Source organism: Artemia franciscana, chromosome 15, assembly GCF_032884065.1.
Source record: "Artemia franciscana chromosome 15, ASM3288406v1, whole genome shotgun sequence".
In the NCBI taxonomy this organism is placed as follows: domain Eukaryota; kingdom Metazoa; phylum Arthropoda; class Branchiopoda; order Anostraca; family Artemiidae; genus Artemia; species Artemia franciscana.
Genome location: NC_088877.1, coordinates 39,166,799 through 39,189,705, shown reverse-complemented (window position 1 = coordinate 39,189,705; position 22,907 = coordinate 39,166,799). Strand labels below are relative to the sequence as shown.

Sequence of the window (22,907 nt, the reverse complement as noted above, 5' to 3'; positions counted from 1 at the left end):
GTAGTTTCTATAGTTGCCCAAGTTATAATGTTTTACTGTTTTTTACTCATTTAAACCTTTGAAATAAAACTGTCTTGGACAAAGTTCAATAACCTTATTTTCATTTTCCTTTGACTAATATGAAAATATAGATACGCCCTTTCGTTTTGGATACGACGATATTAGCTAATATATGTTTGTTTTAAGTGAATTGATTTGTAATATCAAAATTTGCATCACTCGTGGGTCTATTTGAGTTCAACTACCTCTGTTAACGCTGGTTAGATACTACACTCCAATAAATGGGGTCAATTTGACTCTTTTTTTACTTTTATATAGCTTGTTGATTTTCAACTAGTTGTCAAATGGCTACTGTACAGTGTAATTGCTAATTAGGTATGAATCTTTCGATATAGGTTTACGAGTGTCGTTTTCTCAAACTTATGGGGAGTAGAGACTGGGTTTACGGTTTGGACTACCTTAAGGGGATATTCACCTTTGATATGTAGCATTCTCAATCTGGGAGAAATTCGAGCTTTCAATATCGTATATTCAGATTTAACTTGTCCTCAATGTAAACATAAATAAAAATGACACTACTAATAAATTATTGCAGTAAAAAGAAAGTCCTAAAGACTTGTGCTGCAAATTCCTATTGTGATTTATATCTTATAAATAAATATCTTAACATAAAAACGCATGATTATCCACCTAGCCTATCTTATATATATATATAAAAAAAAAACCAATAACACATACATATGAACACATACACAGTGAACTCTATACATAATTAAATATGAATCTTTCGATATAGGTCTCTGAATGTCGTTTTCTCAGACATATGGAGAGTAGAGACTGTGGGTCTACGGTTTGGGCTACCTTAAGGGGGTGTTAACCTCCAACCAGGTACGTACGCAGGAATTTATTTCGGGGGGGGGCCAAAACCGTGGAAACAGCAGATATAAAGTAGCAGTTTTTTTTATAGTAACTAAATAAATGCAAAAAGCACGTATATCGGAAAATACAGATTAACTTTAATCAGTAGTAGTGTAGCGGATGGGGGAAGGAGACTGAGGCCTCAAAAGTACGTTTTAGACTCAGGTTATGTTCATAGCGATTTAGAACCAGTGATTAATCTATTATATCCCACTGAAAGGGAAATTTTAGGATTAATAGTGCAATATGGGTGCTGTGGGGATAGTTCTTCTATTGCGAAAACGTCGATTTTAATGTAAAATGATAGTTTCCAAAATTGATCCATTAAAAGCTGTACTTTATCCTGAAAACGCCATAATATCAAGGATAATTCTATTTTGCTGTGGAAAGCAAACTCTTTTTACAAAACAAAATAACAGTACAATCGCTAATTACTTCAAAGAGGGTAAAAAGTTAGACAGAAAATGGGTTAATAATTAGGCAGTGACTTGATCAGATAATTGCATGCTGTAAAATCCCAAAAAAAAGCTTCATACATGTATCTAGATTCTTAAAAATGTCCTACTTTTGCCAGAAATCCCAAGAAACCGTGGGGAAATTAAACATTTCGAAAAATTTCGGAGGGGGGCCGGGCCCGAAGCCCCCCCCCCTGCGTACGTGCCAGCCTCTGACATGTAGCATTCTCAATCTGGGAGAACTTCGAAATTTCAATATAGAGAGGGGATCCTTCTTCAGGTATAAATTGTGCTCAGTCGTGTCAAATGGATGGACTTGGTAACTGATCCTTTCAAAAATTTGACTGCCTAAATAAAGAAAAAGTTAGTCACAAAATGGATTTTAACAACCGGATAAATGATCTGCTGCTCTCTGTGAGTTGGAAATTTTCCGTGGTGCAAATTTTTTTAGCCACCAATATTTTGACGAATGAGTTCGTGACCCTGTTACTTTCCGTAAGCCAAAATACCTTGTAGATTCTTTATGAAAAGTTTTTTATAAAACACAGCTTGAATACGGAATTTCCATAAATTGATCTCTATTTCATTCCTTTGTTTTAGATTGATCAAGATAGAAGCAACTAAAGAAAGAAAAATGTCTTCCCTGATAATCTATCTTGTGGAGTTAATCGATTTGGCAGCTTATCCACTCAAAATTTATTACTTCTGCCCCAAAATGCAAATTATATGCAAAAAATGAATTTTAATCTTGCTCAGGAAAACAATAAATTTTCTACTACTCTTCGTGAGTTAACAAATTCTGTAGCTAAAATTTTTGACAATTTTTTTACATCAACAGTTTGACTCAAGAGTTCATGTTCCTTTTTTTATATTTTCGGTTCAGCAGCTGATACGTTCAGAAACTTGATCTGCCCCGAATACTTAAGAGCATGTATGATGGGGTGTGTCGAATGACAAACCTCAAAAATGGTTCTCTCCGTGACTTCGTAAACTATTTGTGGCACTAGTTTTATTTACCCATCCGAAAATTTCATTAATAAGTTTATAATTGCGACATAATTTTCAGTTAACTTCCCTATCGATGCTTATGCTTGACTCCTACTATCGGACGCTTAAAGGATTTGAAGTACTAATTGAAAAGGAGTGGTTGAGTTTCGGACACAAGTTTGCACAGGTAAGTGGTACTTTACATAGTAAGCAAAGAGAAAAAGAGAGATGATTGTATTCTGTTGCCGTGTTGAAAAGTGCGCTTTAATTCAATTGGTTTATTTTTAAACGCATTGTCGTCTGACATCTACATTATTCCTTATCTCTGGAGAGGAAATAACCATATGTTGTTACTCCAACAAAAGAAGACGTAAAAAAAATTTAGTTTACTGATATTCAACAAAACAAAGACATACAACATGAAATACCTCCCTGCAAAGCTCTACCGCCGGGAGTATGGGGAAAGAAAAGAAAAAACAAAACAATAAACAATAAAAGGAGAGAACAAACACCATCTATCAGTGACAAACTGCTGAAAACCCAGCATGTGCAAATGCCTTGTATTATTAAATTATAAAAAATGAACCCACATATTATTAAATTATTAAATTATTATTATTAAATTAAATTATATTATTAAATTATTATTAAATTATTAAATGAACCCACACTTCCAACCAAATACATCAACCACATGTGGGCATTAAAAAATGTGGAGTATTTTAGGGAGGCTGACAAGCCTCCAGGGAGGGGGGGGGCAATCAAATCTGACTGATGGACTGGATAGAATTCTATTATTATTACAATTATTACTATAATATTGTTATAATATATAATAACTGTATATTACTATAATATATAATTATTATATTATAATATAATATATATAATATTAATTACGAAGATAATATGTAGAATGGTCAGGGATAAAAGACGATGTATTTGTAAAGGCCGCAGGGACATCACCGTGTAATTGGAGAAAAACAAATGACGCACATGAAACATTACAAAGTCAGTTTAAATCAATGAAGTGTAATTTCCTTTGTAAATGTAATTTGACGTGTAATTTGTAATTACATGTTCAAAATTTCTATCTGAACTAGCCAATGAGATAAGTCTCCCTCTTTTTCCATTAGTGATTGATACATGTCCCCCATCCCTGCACCCTGTACTCCTTTACACTGCTCCAATCCTTAAATTGGAGAATACAAATGTTCCCCGTCTCTCTTCCCCTTGGACTGGGGGGGGGAATCAATGGTTGATGCCTGTTCCTATAGCACATTTGCTTGACCAGTCTAATCCAGCCGTGAAGTACCAAAGTTCTTATGACTTTTTATGGCACTTGGTATTAACCAAGTGACATATAGCAATCGCCAATTCTGTCGGTCCCGTTTTGCTACTTTAGGCACTTCCAGGTAAGCTAGGACGATGAAATTCGGCAGGCGTATCAGGGATGGGACCAGCTTAAATTAGAAATAGTCGTTTCCCAAATTTGACCATCTGGGGGGGGAGTGGGGGGCCGGTTAATTCGGAAAAAATAGAAAAATTGAAGTATTTTTAACTTACGAACTGTTGATCAGATCTTAATGAAATATTATGTTTGGAAGGATATCGTGTATCAGAGCTGTTATTTTAAATCCTGACCGGATCTGGTGACATTGGGGAGAGGGATATGGGAGGGGGAAACCTAAAATCTTGGAAAACACTTAGAGTGGAGGGATCGGGATGAAACTTGGTGGGAAAAATAAGCTCAAGTCCTAGATACATGATTGACGTAACTGGAACGGATCCGCTCTCTTTGGGGTGGTTGGGGGGGGGGAAATTAAAAAAAATGAGGTATTTTTAACTTACGAACGGGTGATCTGATCTCAATAAAATTTGATATCTAGAAGGATATGGTGTCTTAGAGCTCTTGTGTTAAATCCCGACCGGATCTGGTGACATTTGGGGGGGGGATTTGGGAGGAGGAAACCTAAAACTTGGAAAACACTTAGAGTGGAGGGACCGGGATGAAACGTGGTGGGAAAAATAAACACAAGTCCTAGATACATGATTGACATAACTGGAACGGATCCGCTCTCTTTGGGGTAGTTGGGGGAGAGGTTAATTCTGAAAAATTAGAAAAAATGAGGTATTTTTAACTTACGAACGGGTGATCGGATCTCAATGCAATTTGATATTTAGAAGGATATCGTGTCTCAAAGCTCTTATTTTATATCCTGACCGGATCCGGTGACATTGGGGGAAGTTTGGGGTGGGGGACCCTAAAATCATGGAAAACGCTTAGATTGGAGGGATCGGGATGAAATTTGGTGGAAAAATAAGCAGAAGTCTTACATACGTGATTTACATATTTGGAACGGATCCGCTCTATTGGGGGGGGGGGGGTTAATTCTGAAAAATAAGAAAAAATTACGTATTTTTAACTTACAAAGGAGTGATCGGATCTTCATGAAACTTCATATTTAGAAGGACCGCGTAACTCAGATCTCTTATTTTAAATCTCAACCGGATCAAGCGTAATAGGGGGAGGGGCAGTTGGGGGGACCGGAAATCTTAGAAAATACTTAAAGCGGTGAGATCTGGATGAAACTGGATGGGAAGAATAGAAACTTGTCTAAGATACGTGACTGACATAACCAGACCGGATCTGCTCTCTTTGGTGGAATTGGGGGGGGGGGTAATTTTGAAAATTGAGGTATTTGTAACTTACAAAAGGGTGACCAGATCTTAATGAAAGTTGATATTTAGAAGGATCTTGTGCTTTAAAGTTCTAATTTTAAATTCTGACCAGATCCTGCGACATTGGGGGGAGTTGGAGGAGGAAACCGGAATTCTTGGAAAATGTGAAAATTGGGATATTTTTATCTTACGAATAGATGATCGGATCTTAATCAAATTTGGTTTTTAGAAGGAATTCATGTCTCAGAGCTCTTATTTCAAATCCCGACCAGATCTTTTGACATTGGGGGGAGTTGGAGGGGGAAACCTTGGAAAAACACTGGGAGTGGAGGAATCGGGATGAAGCTTGGTGGATAGAATAAAGAAATGTCCTTGATACGTGATTGACAGAATCGTACTGGATTCGCTCTCTTTTGAGGAGTTGGGGGGGGGTCAGTGATTTGGCGAGTTTGGTGCTTCTGGGCGTGCTAGGACGATGAAAATTGGTAGGCGTGTCAGGGAGGTGCACAATTTGACTTGATAAAGTCGTTTTCCCAGATTCGACCATCTGGGGGGCTAAAGGGAGAGGAAAAATTAGAAAAAATTAGGCATTTATAACTTACGAGTGGGTGATCGGATCTTAATGAATTTTGATATTTAGAAGGACATCGTGACTCAGAGCTCTTATTTTAAATCCTGACCGGTATTAAGCCTCTTATTTTCCTTTTTAAATCAATCAATTGATTCATAGAATTTTGTTAGAGCTCATACCATATGATCTCTTGGCTCTTAGCTCTTCTCGCCTCGTCACAAGTGCCATATGAGCTCTTAGCTCTTGTTACAAAAGAGAGTGGAAGACGAGTTTAATATGCTAGGGAGTTCGTCAGGATCGCAACACAAGGAAGATTTTCTTGGCACTGTTACCCAAGACATTTATGAGGCGATTGGGCTCCAGCTTAAGGCCAAATTTGAACGTATTGAAAAAAAACCTTAGTGGCTTACGGTCGAAAATCGTTCATAGTGGGGCGAAGCTCCAGAAACTTGAAAGCAAGCTGGACGATATAAGTCAGTCCGCGCTTCTTAGCAAGGTTATTGTGTCAGGCACAGACTCTTCTGCTTGGGATTTACCCCGTCTTGGTGAAAAAATACTAGATCGACTCAACAGCGAAATCGGACCCAGTTTAGACAAATTCGTTATCAGGACTGCAAAACGTTTGAGATCTGCTTCTGAAACTGAGACTCCGATTGAACTTACCTTTTTTACTGAGGCATCTGCGGTGGAAATGCTGCGTAGTCGCAAGAATTTGAAGGACTCCCGAATCTACGCGAACGAAGCTTTGACCAGGGAAAGGCAAGAAATTTACAAGCTTGCGCGCAATAAATTTGATTCAAAAAATGTATGGACTTTAGGAGGTGTTATTTATGTCAAATGTGGTTCACAAAGCATTCCATGTAGATCGATTTCTGACGTAGTCCAGATTCGGAATGTGTCAAAAGAGCCCATGGCTTAATTACAAAAATGGTGATTTTTGTTTCCCTTTTTCTTTCTTAATGGATCGTTTTCACTCTTTTCTTGATCCTCGTTTGAAACTTGATTTTATTCTAAATTTAGCACCTGGCAGTGAGAAAGATATGCCTTATGTAAAAAATCTACCCGACTGTGAATTTTCTTCGGTGGCATTCTAGCCGATCAGTCTAACAAGTGTGAATTTCCGGTCCGATCGTTACATGTGAATGCGTAAGGGTTACAAAGTGCATTCAGTGAACTCAAGTTCTTGCTTACATCTAGTCCTAAGGACATTGTCGGGGTTTGGAAGACTTTTTGTCTGCTAAAACACCTCTTACAATATTAGATCTACTTGGAATAAAGTGTAATTCACGTACAAGGTGCATTAGACTTTACAGTCCCTACCGGCGGTGCTGATATCCGTTTCTTAGCCCTTCAGCCAGGAAGTGCAATGGGGGGTTGGGGGCCAACCATCCTGTGTTTTCGCACACCCTTCCTGTTTACCTTCCCCAGATTCCTCCAGGTACCCATTTAGAGCTGGGTCGACTTTGGCTAAGCTATTTTTGTTGAAGTTGACCCCTGTAACCCATTTATTTTTGGGTCTGTGTATAGACCTCCGTCTGGTAATCCTAAAGCCTTTTTTTGAAGTTTTAGAACCGCTGTTAAAAACCTGGAAAAGTATGCACCCGTATCTTTTTGCTACTCAAGGAATTTACTAGCTTTTAATGAGAAAAAATGTCAATATATGTTGTTTTCGCGAACTGGGTCAGTTATTTCAAATGGCATCTCTCTTTTTTTGAATGTTCTTGAATTAAAAAGGGTTGATCAGTTTAAATACCTTGGTATTATATGAAAATTTGTCGTTTCATAAACATGTGAAAACACAGTAGTTAAAAGTTTCCCGAAAGACTGGTATTCTATCACGTCTTCGTTATTTTTTTTCCTAAAAATATTCTAAAATCAGTTTGTTATTCTTTTGTCCACCCGTATTTTCGTTGTATTTCTGTTTGGGCTTCTACTTTCCCAGGCATGTGCACTGGTTTGTCATATTTATTTATGTAATTGTTGAAAATAAAAAAATTATCTATCTATCTATTGAAAAACGAGTTGAATCAATTTCCCTGCCTGACGCTTATTGCAGAATGGCCCCATTTAGACTTCGGACGCTTGTTTACCTCTGATTCTAGGCGAAATTAACGGTCTCATGTTACAATTCTAAATTCTTGCTTTCAACCTGCCTTAGACCATAGGTAAGCGTCCCTTGCTTACCTCTCATTCCAGGCAATCTAATGATTCTATGTCAATTTTAAATTTTGGGTCAACCTGCCTGAGACTCTTGGCAGGTGTGACTTGCTAAAAGATAACAACACTCGCATATTTCCGCCGTTTACCCATGCCAAACAAATTAACCAAACCTAACAAATTACCCATGCCAAACCTCTTATTCTAGGCAATCTAATAGGAAAACTTGGAAAACTATAGGTTCTATTTCTTCATTAGCTCTATGACTATCTACCTTGGTTCTACTGCCCTAGCAATGATGCGTGGACGGATAATAGATTAGAACTATCTATTAACAAGTGAACTAACCTCCTTTTTATACAATCTTAATAAAGGGAGGATTAATGCCAGACTTGCTTCTTACTCAATTGGACTATCTGTCTTGGCTTTTTTCTACAATTAGCCATGACTTGATGCCCGCAACTATTCCATTTCAATTCAAAAAAGGTGGGAGGATGTCATAAAGAAAGATTTGAAGAAAATGGGAACTCCCTGGGAAGATGTAAAGAGGGAGGCTTTGAATTGATTGGGATGGAAGAGGAGCGTGTGTAGCTGTGTTGGCCTCGGATGGATTGGTGCTGCGGTGAGTTGTTAGTATTAGTTGTAGTCTCTGTCAAAGACTCAAGTGATAGCACAATGTTTGGTGGACGGTTTTTTTTTGTCTAATCTTTAAAATGAAATTTAGAAAGTAACAACTCTGTACTGCTGCAATAGCGTCGGCTGTCAAATTGTGAGCTTCTTCAAATCCCCGAAAATCTCAGGACACGCACACGAGTTTTATTCGTTCTAAATTTATACCGAAAAACAACGATTGTCTAAAAATTTTCTTTAAGTTGTTTCAAAATTATGAAGTTCAAAGGTTAGTACCGCATTTTCGTTAATCTTGCATCTTTGAACCGTGAGAATAAATAAATAAAACTAATTAATCTAATTAGTTAACGCTTTTATTAGGTAAACATTCTAACATTGACAACCTGCTGATTTCCAAAGACAATGACTCCTTCAAAGGAAACCTCAACCTTTCGGAAAGCTCAAACGAGCAGAAACTAAGACTATAGTGCTGATGCCCTCCATGCCTTCTGAAGACAAAACATAATTTGCACTTTACTGAAAACAAAATACGTCTTCAATGTTTCACTTTTTTAACTTTAATAAATTCAAAAACTATCAAGATTTTAAGGAATAAATATCATTATATGAATATTAAAGTGCTAGTCCACACTCATTTGTTGTTTTTGTGTGTGTGTTTTTTTTCGATAATTTTGGTTATGCTGTTGTTGTTTTTTTCGATATTATAAGAAACAGGAACATTTAGCTTGAAATAGGATTGTTGTCAGTAAAGTGCAAATTTTGTTCTAGTCTCCAGAACTTAGCCCCGTTCACCTTATTTCCTGCTCGTTTTCAGTTTAATTCGGTTATATATTGTAATTTGTATTCATTTCTGGGTTTAATTTATTCATTGATGGTAATTAATTGGTAGTCTAACGCTTGGGAAATTATTTGAATTTATATCTGCTCACTTTTGGTCTGGTGTATCTCTTAACTTTTCTTTAAAAAACTCATTTTGTGGAAATTTTTTTAAATTAATAGTGTTGTGATATCAAAACAGTAAAAATATATTTGTTTCGACCTCATGATCATTTTCAGAATATTAAATATGATATTAAGAACGTAATATACAAATTTAGATTACAACCCAAGTTCTGACCCTAGTAAATTTGGCCCGATTCTAAATTAAAGGTAGCAGCATAAAGTTAAAATAGTAAATAAAAATGAAATTATATTTCCCGAGGGGTCAACTTGGATCGGTCAAGTAAAGTTGAGGAGGGGGATCCCCAAAGTCCGTATTTTAAGACATTATTTCTTTACTCTTTCGGTTTTAAAATTCGAAACTAGAACAAGTGGCTAATTTTGCCACATGATACTGTCTCAGTAACTTGACGAGATGAGATTGATGCACATAACCATCATTTTAGGGGCAATAACGGGTCCATGGGGGTACCGGGTTCGACCCCCTCCCCCTCTTGACTCGTGAAAATGTAACGAAAATGCATATAAACAAATTTTTGATGCGTTTATAAGATTTTTTGTACCCCCCTCTTCTGAAAAATCCTGGATACGGCATTGCTTGGGGGAATTGTAACCGGAGCCGTATCCAGGATTATATGGGAGGAGGGGTAAAAAGGATTTTTGAGGGGGAGTTTTTCACAAAAACCTAAAAAAACGCGTAAACAATTTGTTTATATTCATTTTTAGGTTTTTACGAGTTGGACTAACATCTCGGGGGGGGGGGGGTGTTCAAATCCTCTAACCCCGCCTCCTGTATACGGCCTCGATGGCAACTAAAGAGTTTTTTATAAGGAGGGTGAAAAGGGTCTGGAATACTTAGAAGTAATTTTTTAGGTTGCTATTTTGTATTTTACCAAGAGATGGAGGTTCTTCAAAGTAACCTTAAGGGGGGTCGAAAAGACCAGAGCCTCCCTGCTCTGGTCGCTTTGATACGTAAGCATTAGAAAAATGAAATCCTTATGTTTAGTTTTTAATTCTTTCGATACTAATATCTATTTTATCTAAATCAACATCTTGAAATCTTATACTAGTAAGTATATCTTAAATTTCAAGATTTAAAACCTTATCTATATTTTACGTTGGCCTATAATTTACTGTTTTGTTTTGGGTGGGAATAGGGTATAGAACTTATTGGTTAAGGTGCAATCCGACTGATGGGACAAACAAAATCCCTCTTATAACATTTCTGGACAGAGGAAGCATATGACTATTACTCTATGGAATGAATTAAAATGAAAAACGAATATTTAAAAACGCTGGTTAAGCTTTCAGTAACTATCTTAAACGAATTAGCACGTACATAAAAAGAAAATAAAAAAGGCTCTGTGCGAAAAAAGACGAAAAAGATACGTGGTTGTTATTTTTAAACCAATTTAATGCAACAACTCGCGTAAAAATACACAAGGCATGAATTATCATATTGGGTTTGTTAAAAAAATACGTAAAGTTTTTTAAATGTAATTTTTTGTGCTTTTGTCTTTTTGTTCTTTTGGTATATTGTTGGTGTTTTTTCTGTTATTTTGTTTAAGCCAGTTTTATTTTTTTCCTACTTTTTATTTTCGTCAATAAAAAATCCTGGATGCAAAGCGGAAATATTCTTACTTTTATTATGATTGGTGTAAAAATAGCCTTCTGTTTGTTTTTTTGTGTGTTTTTACTGTTTATTAAATGTTACTTTCTTATTAGAATTTCCATTTCAATTTAATTGTAAATGAAAAAGCAGTGTAGTAAAGAAATTGTCCTCATGATTTTAGCGTTTAATATATGCTGGATATGTTGTCTTGTAAATCGTTTGTGTTTTTGTTCTCATCTTTCTATGTGTGGCTTAATTTGTATAGCCACTCCAGATTTGTTAATTTTTTCCCCTAAAAATTTAAACCATTTCTTGCTTCTTTTTTTAACGCTTGTGTTGTTACCAGGGCCGTATCTGAGATTTCTGTTTTGGGGGGAGGGGGATATAAAAGAATTTTTTCGGGAGAGGCTATACAAAAAAAAAATCAAAAAACGCATAACACTTTTTTATTATTTTATTATGATTTTAAGAGTCGGGAAAAAATTTCGGGGGGGGGGGGGTCAAACGCCCTTAATCCCTTCCCACTGGATATGGCCTTGGTTGTTACCCGAAACAGAGAAACAGCTCCTAGATGAGGTGCGGGGGAGTGTTATATTGTAAATGGAAAGATAGGGTTGTCAAATAAATTGTCTTTTTTATTTCAGCGTATAGGACATGGTGACGATCGATACCAAGATGCTGATCGCTCTCCTGTGTTTGTTCAGTTTATTGATTGTGTTTGGCAAGTAATGAACCAATTTCCTCATGCCTTTGAGTTTAATGAACACCTTCTGATAACAATCCTTGATCATCTCTATTCTAATCTCTTTGGAACGTTTTTCTGCAACAGGTAATATCTCCTTTTTCTCCTCTTTTCCTTTTTGTTTGTTTTATTTTGGTTTGATTTTTTTTCTTTGAGTTTAATGTCTTTTAATAAAAATCCTTGATCGTCTCTATTTTAGTCTCTTTGGAATAATCATTTCTTCATTTTCCTCCTGATTTTCCTTTTCTCCTTTGAATTTTATTAATATCTATTTATGACACTTCTTGATCATCTCTGTTCTAATCTCTTTGGAAAGTTTTTCTGCAACAGGTAATCTCTCCTTTTTCCTTCCATTTTCCTTTTTGTTTATTTTATTTTGGTTTTGATTTTTTTTTTCTTTTAGTTTAATGTCTTTTGATAAAAATCCTTGATCATCTCTATTTTAGTCTGTTTGAAATAATCTTTTCTTCATTTTCTTCCTAATTTTCCTTTTCTCCTTTGATTTTCATTAATACCTGTTTATGAAACTCCTTGATCATCTCTATTCTAATCTCTGTGGAAAGCTTTTCTGCAACAGGTAATCTCTCCCTTTTCCACCTATTTTCCTTTTTCTTTATTTTATTTTGTTTTGCTTTTTTTAGTTTAATTAATGTCTTTTAATAAAAATTCTTCATCATCTCTATTCTACTTGGAAAGTTTTCCTGCAACAAGTAATTTGTCCTTTCTCTTTATTGTTTTTCCGTTGAGCTTCGTAAACCTCTTCCGATGAAAATATTATATAGTTTGTCTTCTAACCTCTTTAGAACGGTTTTCTGCAACAGGTACTGTTGCAAATAGCCAAGTAACGTAAATAAAAGAAAATCTCTTTAGAAGGTATTATGCATTAGCAACTTATTTTTCTTGAATTTTCCTTTATGGCTTTTTATATTCTTTCTTTTCTTAGTTTATTTATGTTGCCCTTTCTCCTTTATATTTCCTATTTTATTTTCAAGTTTAATGTATGTACAGATTAAAATAAGTTTCCCGCTTTTCCTGCACGTTTGCTTTTGTTCATTTATGTTTTTTTTTTGTTTTTTTTAGTTTCATGAGTATCAAAATCGAAAATAAACGTGCTTTTACTTTCCACCCCTTTCTAGTACGACCTGTTCTCAGACATCAACAATGAACGTATTCTTCCATCTTGGTTCATGTTTTCTTTTTTAATGTGACTTTAATGCAAATCAAGAATGAAGACAAATTTTTACTTTTATTGAATGTTGGATTTTTTCTTTTTATGGTCTTCTTGTTCGGTCTTTTACGGTCTTTTTCTTTTGTTTTTTTCTTTTGTCTTTTCTGAAAATCAAGGTTGAAAATAAATTATTCTTTTTCTCATTTTATCCTATTAGTTTGATAAAAATCAACACTGCAAACCCTTTTCTGTTTATGGCTTTTTTTCTTTTTATGGTCTTCTTGTTCGGTCTTTTACGGTCTTTTTCTTTTGTTTTTTTCTTTTGTCTTTTCTGAAAATCAAGGTTGAAAATAAATTATTCTTTTTCTCATTTTATCCTATTAGTTTGATAAAAATCAACACTGCAAACCCTTTTCTGTTTATGGCTTTTTTTTATTTTTTATAAGGATTTTCTTTTTGGCTTTTTTTCTTTTTATGGTCTTCTTGTTCGGTCTTTTACGGTCTTTTTCTTTTGTTTTTTCTTTTGTCTTTTCTGAAAATCAAGGTTGAAAATAAATTATGCTTTTTCTCATTTTATCCTATTAGTTTGATAAAAATCAACACTGCAAACCCTTTTCTGTTTATGGCTTTTTTTTATTTTTTATAAGGATTTTATTTTTGGCTTTTTTTCTTTTTATGGTCTTCTTGTTCGGTCTTTTACGGTCTTTTTCTTTTGTTTTTTCTTTTGTCTTTTCTGAAAATTAAGGTTGAAAATAAATTATTATTTTTCTCATTTTATCCTATTAGTTTGATAAAAATCAACACTGCAAACCCTTTTTTGTTTATGGCTTTTTTTTATTTTTTATAAGGATTTTATTTTTGGCTTTTTTTCTTTTTATGGTCTTCTTGTTCGGTCTTTTACGGTCTTTTTCTTTTGTTTTTTCTTTTGTCTTTTCTGAAAATCAAGGTTGAAAATAAATTATTCTTTTTCTCATTTAATCCTATTAGTTTGATAAAAATCAACACTGCAAACCCTTTTCTGTTTATGGCTTTTTTTTATTTTTCATAAGGATTTTATTTTTGGCTTTTTTTCTTTTTGTGGTCTTCTTGTTCGGTCTTTTACGGTCTTTTTCTTTTGTTTTTTTCTTTTGTCTTTTCTGAAAATCAAGGATGAAAATAAATTATTCTTTTTCTCATTTTATCCTATTAGTTTGATAAAAATCAACACTGCAAACCCTTTTCTGTTTATGGCTTTTTTTTCTTTTTATGGTCTTCTTGTTCGGTCTTTTACGGTCTTTTTCTTTTGTTTTTTTCTTTTGTCTTTTCTGAAAATCAAGGTTGAAAATAAATTATTCTTTTTCTCATTTTATCCTATTAGTTTGATAAAAATCAACACTGCAAACGCTTTTCTGTTTATGGCTTTTTTTTATTTTTTATAAGGATTTTATTTTTGGCTTTTTTTCTTTTTATGGTCTTCTTGTTCGGTCTTTTACGGTCTTTTTCTTTTGTTTTTTTCTTTTGTCTTTTCTGAAAATCAAGGATGAAAATAAATTATTCTTTTTCTCATTTTATCCTATTAGTTTGATAAAAATCAACACTGCAAACCCTTTTCCGTTTATGTTTCCTTTAAGTTGAATAAATATCAAAATATCTTCAAGCGAACTACAAAGAGTCAAAGAAGACATTAAGAATCGAACAGTGTCAATATGGTCGTTCATCAATAGCCATTCGGAGGACTTCATGAATCCTCTCTACTGCGCAGCCGTTTCAAGCAATCAAGTCCTTGTACCTGTTGCCAGTTTACGCCACCTTAGGCTATGGACTTCATACTACTGCCGTTGGAACCCAAGGTTCAGAGCTCAGGTACTATTTCTTGCTCCCTTCCATTAAAATCGTTCTGACTCAAGCTCCGGGGGGTGGGGGTGTTATATATAATGAAAAAAGAAATCGTCAATGCAACAGCACAAACAGAAATAAACATACACCATAAAAAGAAGGAGATAGAAGGAGAAAGGAAGGCTGTTTTCCTACTTTAGTAATTAATATAGATCAGTACTTGAATGAGGCCTTAACCCTACTCATCCATCCAATTACATAGGTGAAACAGCATAGCCATACACAATCAACCATGAAGAATAATCCATGTTCATTCGGGTTTATTAAAAAAAATATAACAGTCATAACATACATAATCTCTCATCTCTATGCAAAAACTGCATGCTGAGTCCCATATCACCTCAAAATAAATACGCACTATGGCTCTCCCTCCACTTCTCGATACAACCATGGCCCCTACCTAAAAAACATCCTTACAAGTCCCCACCTCTTCATCCAGGAGCAAACCACTCCAACCCCCACAAAAAAACTCAATAATAACTAAAATCACTTTTCTAATTAGATTCTTTATTCAAATTAAACTAAGTCAAAACAAGATAATTTTTTATTCTCTTTTTGAAAGAACCAAGGGAGCTCCTACCTCTCAGTTCAAGCGGTAGGGTATTGTAAGCCTTAGCACAGACGATGTCAGGCGAAAATTCCGACCTCACTGTTGGCGTATGTCGAATATAGATCTGTGCAGATAGTCTTGTAATTGGAAGACGCTGTTCGGATACCAAACGGAATAGATTCCTAAAAGGCGGTGGAAGCAAGCCGGAGAGGAATCTGAAAGCAAAAACCAAGCAGCAACGCTCAAACAGCGATTTCAGCGAGAGATAATCTTCTGTGTGTTTGATGATCTTCAAGGCATTCTTGTGGATGAAATCCAGTTTTTTCAGATGGGATTTGAATGTCGATTGCCATACCATTGCGCAATACTGTAAGTGGGGTCTAATGAGTGCATTGTAGAGAAGGTAAGGGTTTTACGTGGGAATGTTTGCTTCAGTTTCTTCATGATACCCAGATTCCTTGAAAGCTTTAATTCTACAGCATGGATGTGAGGAAGGAAAGAAAGGTTTTCATCTACTATTACTGCTAAATATTTTGCACATCCATTTACTGGTCGTTGAACCTTTCCACGAGACGTCACAATTCCTGTTATTTCTGGGTGAAGGGTTCCTACCCTAGAAAATAGTAGGATGCAAGATTTTTCTACATTGATGACAAGTTTGTTGGCATCCATCCACAGATAGGTCTCTGATGTTTTCAAGCTTCCGCTGGAGTGAAGGCATATCGAGTCCGCAGCAGATCATTGTAGTGTCGTCAGCGAATGCTATAAGTCCATCTTGCTCGTTAGTAATGTCCTCAGATGTTTGATCAAAGCATAGGTTACAGCATTTTTGGTCGTCATGATTCGGATTAAGGATATGAGTTAGGTCATTTACATGGACTAAAAACAAAAGAGGATTGAGGATTGATCCTTGGGGCACACCAAATTTCACAGTAGTGTCGTTCCTTGGGTCGTCCCCAATGTAGATGCACCTATTTTGAATGTAAGATTCAAACAATTGAAGGGCTATCCCTCTCACTCCAATATGTTGCAGCTTTCCCAGTAAGATTGTATGATCTATACTGTCAAATGCTTTCGAGAGTTTTTCGAGAAACCAGTTTTTTCGAGAAACTGGTAAAGAAGTCTTATGAAACAGGCAGTCGTGTCGTAAGTAAGTATAAGTCGTCATTTACCAAATATTAAAGGCAATAAAAAAGACAAATAATTCAGAGGCGACAACCCAACACATGGGCTCATCAGGAGAATGCACACTTGCCTATAGGGTTAAAAGATGTTGTTTTTTAAGGTTTAGCTGAAAAACAAAGCAAAAATCATTTTTAGTGGCAAGCCTGGCGGTACTTTTTGTTTTTACTAGAAAATGTTTTAATCGCCTAATTATTCATTGAATTAAATGAAGTAAATTGATTTGAACTTAATGCTTTATGTAAGGTAAAGTAGACATATTACAGGGTATGATTATAAATTGGCAACGAAACCATATTATAAATTTTATTCTGGAGAGTAATTGTAAGGAAAAGTACATGATACTGGAAAGTAAATGTGCATAGATTCGAATTTGATACACTAAGTTATGCAGGTTTTGTTTACTTTCTAGGTTCAGGTGGAGGGAGGGGAGCATTTACCCTTCTAGACTTTGAAAATCACCTTTTTCGGTATTTTCGTCTGAAAAATAAAAACTGCAGAATTACCATCGTTTCCCCAGCCTAGATTTTGAAAATGTCTCTGTTTTGTACCTTCATTTTAAAAAATCACAAAAATTCTCCCCTCCCCCACCCCCTCCGTCATTTTAGTGAATTGTTTTTCCTGCCCAAAAAGTAGACATCGTGCGACAAACTACGTATATATAGATTTGAGTTCAGCACACTAAATCATGCCAGGTATTAATATGAGTGTTCCATGCAAATTAGCTTCAAGTCTATATTGGGCTTCTGAGGTTTGGGGTTTTGTTAAAGCAGCTAATATATTTTAAGAGAATTTCGGGCTTGAAGGATTCCTTAGTTCAGTAGTACTGAAAGGAAATTTGGGGATTTCATTTCAAGAAGCGTGAGATTGGTTAGAATGGTGAAATTCTAGTCTACCTAGAGTTCGGCTTCTTGAGTCAGCTTAAAAATAGCAAAATTACCACCGCTTCCCCACCCTAGATTTGGAAAATGTCTCTGTTTTGTACCTTCATTTTAAAAATCACAGAAATTCTCCCCTCCCCCCACCCCTTCCATCATTTTTATGAATTTTTTTCTGCCCAAAAAGTAGACATAATGCAACAAACTACTTATGTATAGATTTGAGTTCAGCACGCTAAATCGTGCCAGGTACTAATATGAGTGTTCCATGCAAAGTAGCTTCTAGTCTATATTTGGCTACTGAGGTCTGGAGTTTTTCTAAAGCAGCTAATACATTTTAAGAGAATTTTAGGCTAGAAGGATTCATTAGTTCATTGGTGCTGAAAGGAAATTTGGGGATTTCATTTTAAGATTTGCTAGAATGGTGAAATTCTAGGCTACCTAGAGTTTGGCCTCTTAAGTCAGCTTATTTGGAGAACTTGAAGGACGATAGTCGCAATTCATGGCCGAATAAGGTCAAGAAAATACTGGACCTTTGTGGCCTTTCGGAGATGAGGAATAAAGGAAAAGGATCAATGGATGAAAGCGTGTCAGTATGGAGGGAAGTCCAGCGAACCCTAAATGACCAAGAAATCAAAGAGTGGGAGGAATATGTTTATTTTAAATTTGGGTTAAATAAAAAGGATTTGAAGAATTTGTTGTTGGTAAGAGGGGAAAATTTGAATTTAGGTAAAAGAAGGAAATTTTTGGGCAAGTTTAGGCTAGTGTTTGGCCCCCACTTTTGCCCTATGTGTGGATGTGTGAATGAAAACTTATTTCATTTTGTATCCGTGTGTGAAAAGCTGTCTGAGTTGCGGAATGAATGTTTCGGACGCGTGTTTGGAAGCAAATGCTGGTTAATTGAGCGGATGACTGAGAGGAAAGCATGTGCTATTAAACAGTTGTGTAGTTTTCATCGTTTAGGAATTAAACACAGGGAATCATGTTTGAGGGGATAGCTGGGTATGATTTATAGGAATGGAGTTTTATTATGGTTAGTGCTAATCGGTTTAAGTATAGGTTCTATAACTATCTTAGCTCTATGATTATCTACCTTAGTTCTACTGCCCTAGGAATGACGCAAGGACGGATGATCTACTGTCGCTTTGGGTTTCATTTATTTATTGATGGTGATTTATTGTAATTGTACGCTTGAAAAATTATTCGACTATATTTCTTTCCATCTCTGGTTTAACGTTGCTCTGTACTTTTCTTTGGAAAACTTCTTTTGTGGAAAATATTTTTCAAAATTTTTCTCAAAAAGCTGTACTTTTGTAAGCAGTTGATATGACATTCCAGTGTCAAAGCCTACAGGAACTAAGATCTTTAAAAGAACTAAATGTCATTTCATATTAAAGCCTTTCCATTGTAATTTATATACTTGATTCAAAAATATAAATTGATTTTGTTTATTAACATTCTAGGGATATTAAATTTACAATATTTAAATAATATCTATGTTCTAGCTTACTTTTTAATATTTTAATATTACGTGACCACACTATTTAACCAATACGCTGAGAAACAAAATACTTTATCCTTTTTAATTGGTAAAATTATTACAACCACAACGTCGGAAAATGCCGAAAGTCAGTGAGATATATGGAAAGTATGAGATATGTGGAAATATATGAGGTATGAGATAGATGTGATTTGTGGATATATATGATATATATATATATATAGTATGAGATATGTGGAAAGTATGATACATTCTAGGAATAATCTGGTATATATTACTCGATTTTTTTTAAATTTATTTTTTGACGAGATAGCATGAATCAATGTATATTTTAGAGTTCTTACTCTTATAGATTTCCACTTTGTTGTTTTGGTTTTTTTTGTGTGTGTTTTTACTGAGATAGGGATCTATAAACAGATATTACTTTTGCTGTCTATTATATGCTTTTTTAACCTAATAAAACCCTTTATTGCAAGCAGCTTAGACAAAGGGGCAAGGATCTCAAGAAAGAAATCGAACAGAAATCTGGATCTTAAGTAATAGACTGCCTCCTCCCAAAACGCCCTCCTTCTTTATTCGTAGAATTCTACTTCACGTAAACTTATGTAGCATTACGGAAAAATCAACTTAGTAGAAAGAGAATGGAATTTTCTGGGTTATTAAATAATGAATGTTGGAAATAACTAAATAAACATTCCCTAGAAAGTCTTTTACGCTTGATCTGACCTCAAATCTGCGTCACCTTTCCGTATGTCTAATTTTTGAATAGTCTGCTTATTATGATTAAATTCAATTTAAACAATGATTATGATGTTTTTATTGATTTTTATGTTAGCCTAATCAAAGAGTATGGGTAACTTACAAGTGGGAAAACCGGCGCTAGTGTCAGCAAATAAAAAACCCTCAGTGCCATCTAGCAATTGGCGACACTGGGTATTTTTTTCACTTTATTAATAGGAATAATTAATTTGATTTGTGTAGTTGTTAAAATTAGTGTAGTAGTCAGTGTCTGATCTCAGGTCCTGACAGACAAATTATTACAAAGCTTGAAACAAATGCCAAGTGCCGCCAAACGCTATATGGTTTTGATGCGCTTTTTTCGCCTAATGTGAAAAAACTTGTTATAATTAATTTAATTTGTGTAGTTGTTAAAATTAGTGTAGTAGTCAGTGTCTGATCTCAGGTCCTGACAGAAAAATTATTACAATGCTAAAAACAAATGCCAAGTGCTGCCAAACGCTATATGGTTTTGATGCGTTTTTTTAGCCTAATTTGACTTGTTTCGGTGTAAAGGTATTACTTGACTTAACATATCTTATTCACTGAGCGTAAAAAATTACTTACATAGTTTGAAAGCCTTTTAAGCCTTTGTGATTCAAGCCATTTTGTGATTTTAGGAGCCAGTTGGAGCGAGGTCAAAACAGTTACTTGCCCTGAAAGCCCAGTTGCAAAAAAAGGTTGACGACCTTAGAAAAGAATTGGAAAGTAGAGGACCAAGAGTGAATGTCCCCAGAGTTTCGTCTCCTGTTTATGGCTAAAATTCGTGACCTTGTAAACAGCAAAATCGTGAGCACTTTCTAAAGTAGTACTGTCCGGAATATTTATGTGAATATATATATCGGTATTAAACTGCCCATGTTGGTGGCTGCATAATTCAGAAGGCGGGATGTTCAGGTTAATTTATCACAAACAATAAACGTCAACTATGTTACCAATAGTCCCCCGAAAAGTTAGGATAGTGCTTGTAGTGTAGTGGCTATATTCACCCAACTATTAAACAATTGATTAACCGTAATCGAAACAAAAAAGAAAAAGAAAAAAAATCCTATAAATAAAAAAAAAGACCTATGAATACATAGGTAAGGAACAACACGTACCTAGGAGAGGGGACAAGCCCCCCCCCACCGAAATCCTATATTTTTTCGAATTTCTGGACACTTTCTTATTTAAATTATTAATAAACGAAAGTAAAACAGTTCAAAATAGGGATGATACCTTTTTATTGACAGTGAAATATAAAATTATTTAACTGGATATTTCGAACACATATACAGTGTTCATCATCAGCAGTAAAACTAAAAAACTTTTAGTTATCAAACTGCACTAGATGGGTTCCGCCGTATTTTCAAAAAATTGTACAGTTGGCAATATAAATCTTAGAGTTAAGGGGAAAAGGTCTGGGTTTTCGCGTAGCTATTAACCAATATTTTTCAACAAGGAAGATTTGCATATAGCCTGGGAGATAAGGTGGGCGACATTTTAATATGGAAAGCTCAAACATCACTGATGTTAAGTGCTGCGGAACTTTTTCAAATGCCATAAGCTAAACATTATTTATACATAACCAGGGTAAGACGTCATTACTGCCCAAGAGATACTCTCATAACGTGAATGGTGGTGTTGGATTACTCTTTCCTATCAAGATTGTTGGTGTGATTATTGTCGAAAAGTATTGCAAAACTCCTTTTGAATTATCGTAATCGAAAGGTTATATATATTTAACTGAGATAGTCATTAATGTCCAAGAAATACTGTAAAGACGTAAATGGTGATGTTGAATGTTCAGTTATGTTCTCCTCTTTCCTATGAAGATTGTTGTGTGATTATTGTCGAAAAGTATTGCAAAACTCCTTTTGAATTACCGTAATCGAAAGGTTATATATACTTAACCGAAATAGGACGTCATTAATGTCCAAGAAATACTGTAATGACGTAAATGGTGATGTTGAATGTTCAGTTATGTTCTCCTCTTTCCTATGAAGATTGGTGTGTGATTATTGTCGAAAAGTATTGCAAAACTCCTTTTGAATTACCGTAATCGAAAGGTTATATATACTTAACCGAAATAGGACGTCATTAATGTCCAAGAAATACTGTAATGACGTAAATGGTGACGTTTTATGTTCAGTTATGTTTTCCTCTTTCCTATGAAGATTGTTAGCGTGACTATTGTTGAACTTTCACCTTTAAATGTGTAAAATCAGTATCTTAGTGTGGATGTTAGGTCTAATTTTTTTCCGACTTTCTGTCGAAATTATGAAATATACATGTTACATCTTTTGTATTTAAATATATTTTCTAGCTCTAAAATATCAAGCTTACGTATAATCAAACTGTTTTTTTTTTTTTTTTTAAATTTTCAAACGTTGTATCACGGCTTTCTAGTTCTTTTTGCCGTATAAAAATTCAAATATCATTTGACGATAAGTGTTGCCAAGAAGCGTAGTGGTTACTTTACGGAAATGAGCTCCGCCTTCAATAGAGCTGATTGCAATTAATTTTTGCAAATTCCCCACTCGAATAAGCGTCTGATTTGGTAAAAGTGATGCCATGAGATCAACTAATCATTGGCCTTTCACACTGACAAATCTACGAAAATTAATTGCAATAAGCCCTATTAAACGCAAAGAAAACGCCATCTTGATTGAAAATTTTGACCATCTTGATTGAAAATTTTGACTGATTTGTAGGTGTCACTGATGATTCAGTACCATTACCTTTTTGCTGTGACGAATGTCATTGTTGCTGTCGTGGAAAATTTGTCTAATTGCTTGCAAATTTTGCTGATATTGCGATATGTACCTTGTCACGTCACCTACTGCTAAACATCATCTAATTCTGCTACTATTAATAATAACTCACTGCAGCACTAAGCCGCCGGAGGCCAACACAGCTATACACGCTCCTCCTGCATTCCAATTTATTGAAAGCCTCCCTCATTATACTTTCCCAAGAAGTTCGCACTCCCTTGTATATTTCCCTAAGACATCCTCCCGTCCCATTCAGGGAAGACCTGCTTTTTGTTTGGCCCTACACGGTTAGTCGACGTTTTTATTAGAAATTATTTTTATAGTTTATTTTATAATTTTAAAAGAAAATTTGTTTTAATTTATTTTAAATTATATAAATTAAATTATATAATAATTAAATTGTTAAATTCATGATTAATTTGATTAATAATTAATATTAATTAATTAATAATTAAATTAAATTATACGAATTAATATTTATATTAAATTATAAAAATATTTTAAATTACTAATTTATTTTTAAATTATTT

General features: G+C 34.8%; 1 protein-coding gene across 1 annotated transcript in view; it reads left to right on the top strand.

Annotated features, from left to right (window-relative positions):
- LOC136036453 (myotubularin-related protein 2-like) overlaps positions 1-21,911 on the top strand; it is a 72,405-nt gene extending 50,494 nt beyond the window's left edge. Inside the window, exons 9-12 of the mRNA XM_065718692.1 lie at positions 2,440-2,547; positions 11,596-11,780; positions 14,499-14,703; positions 20,245-21,911. Of these exons, the coding sequence (XP_065574764.1) occupies positions 2,440-2,547; positions 11,596-11,780; positions 14,499-14,703; positions 20,245-20,385 (639 nt within the window). The 3' untranslated portion in view covers positions 20,386-21,911. The remainder of the gene's footprint in view (positions 1-2,439; positions 2,548-11,595; positions 11,781-14,498; positions 14,704-20,244) is intronic.
- Positions 21,912-22,907: the final 996 nt, after the last annotated feature.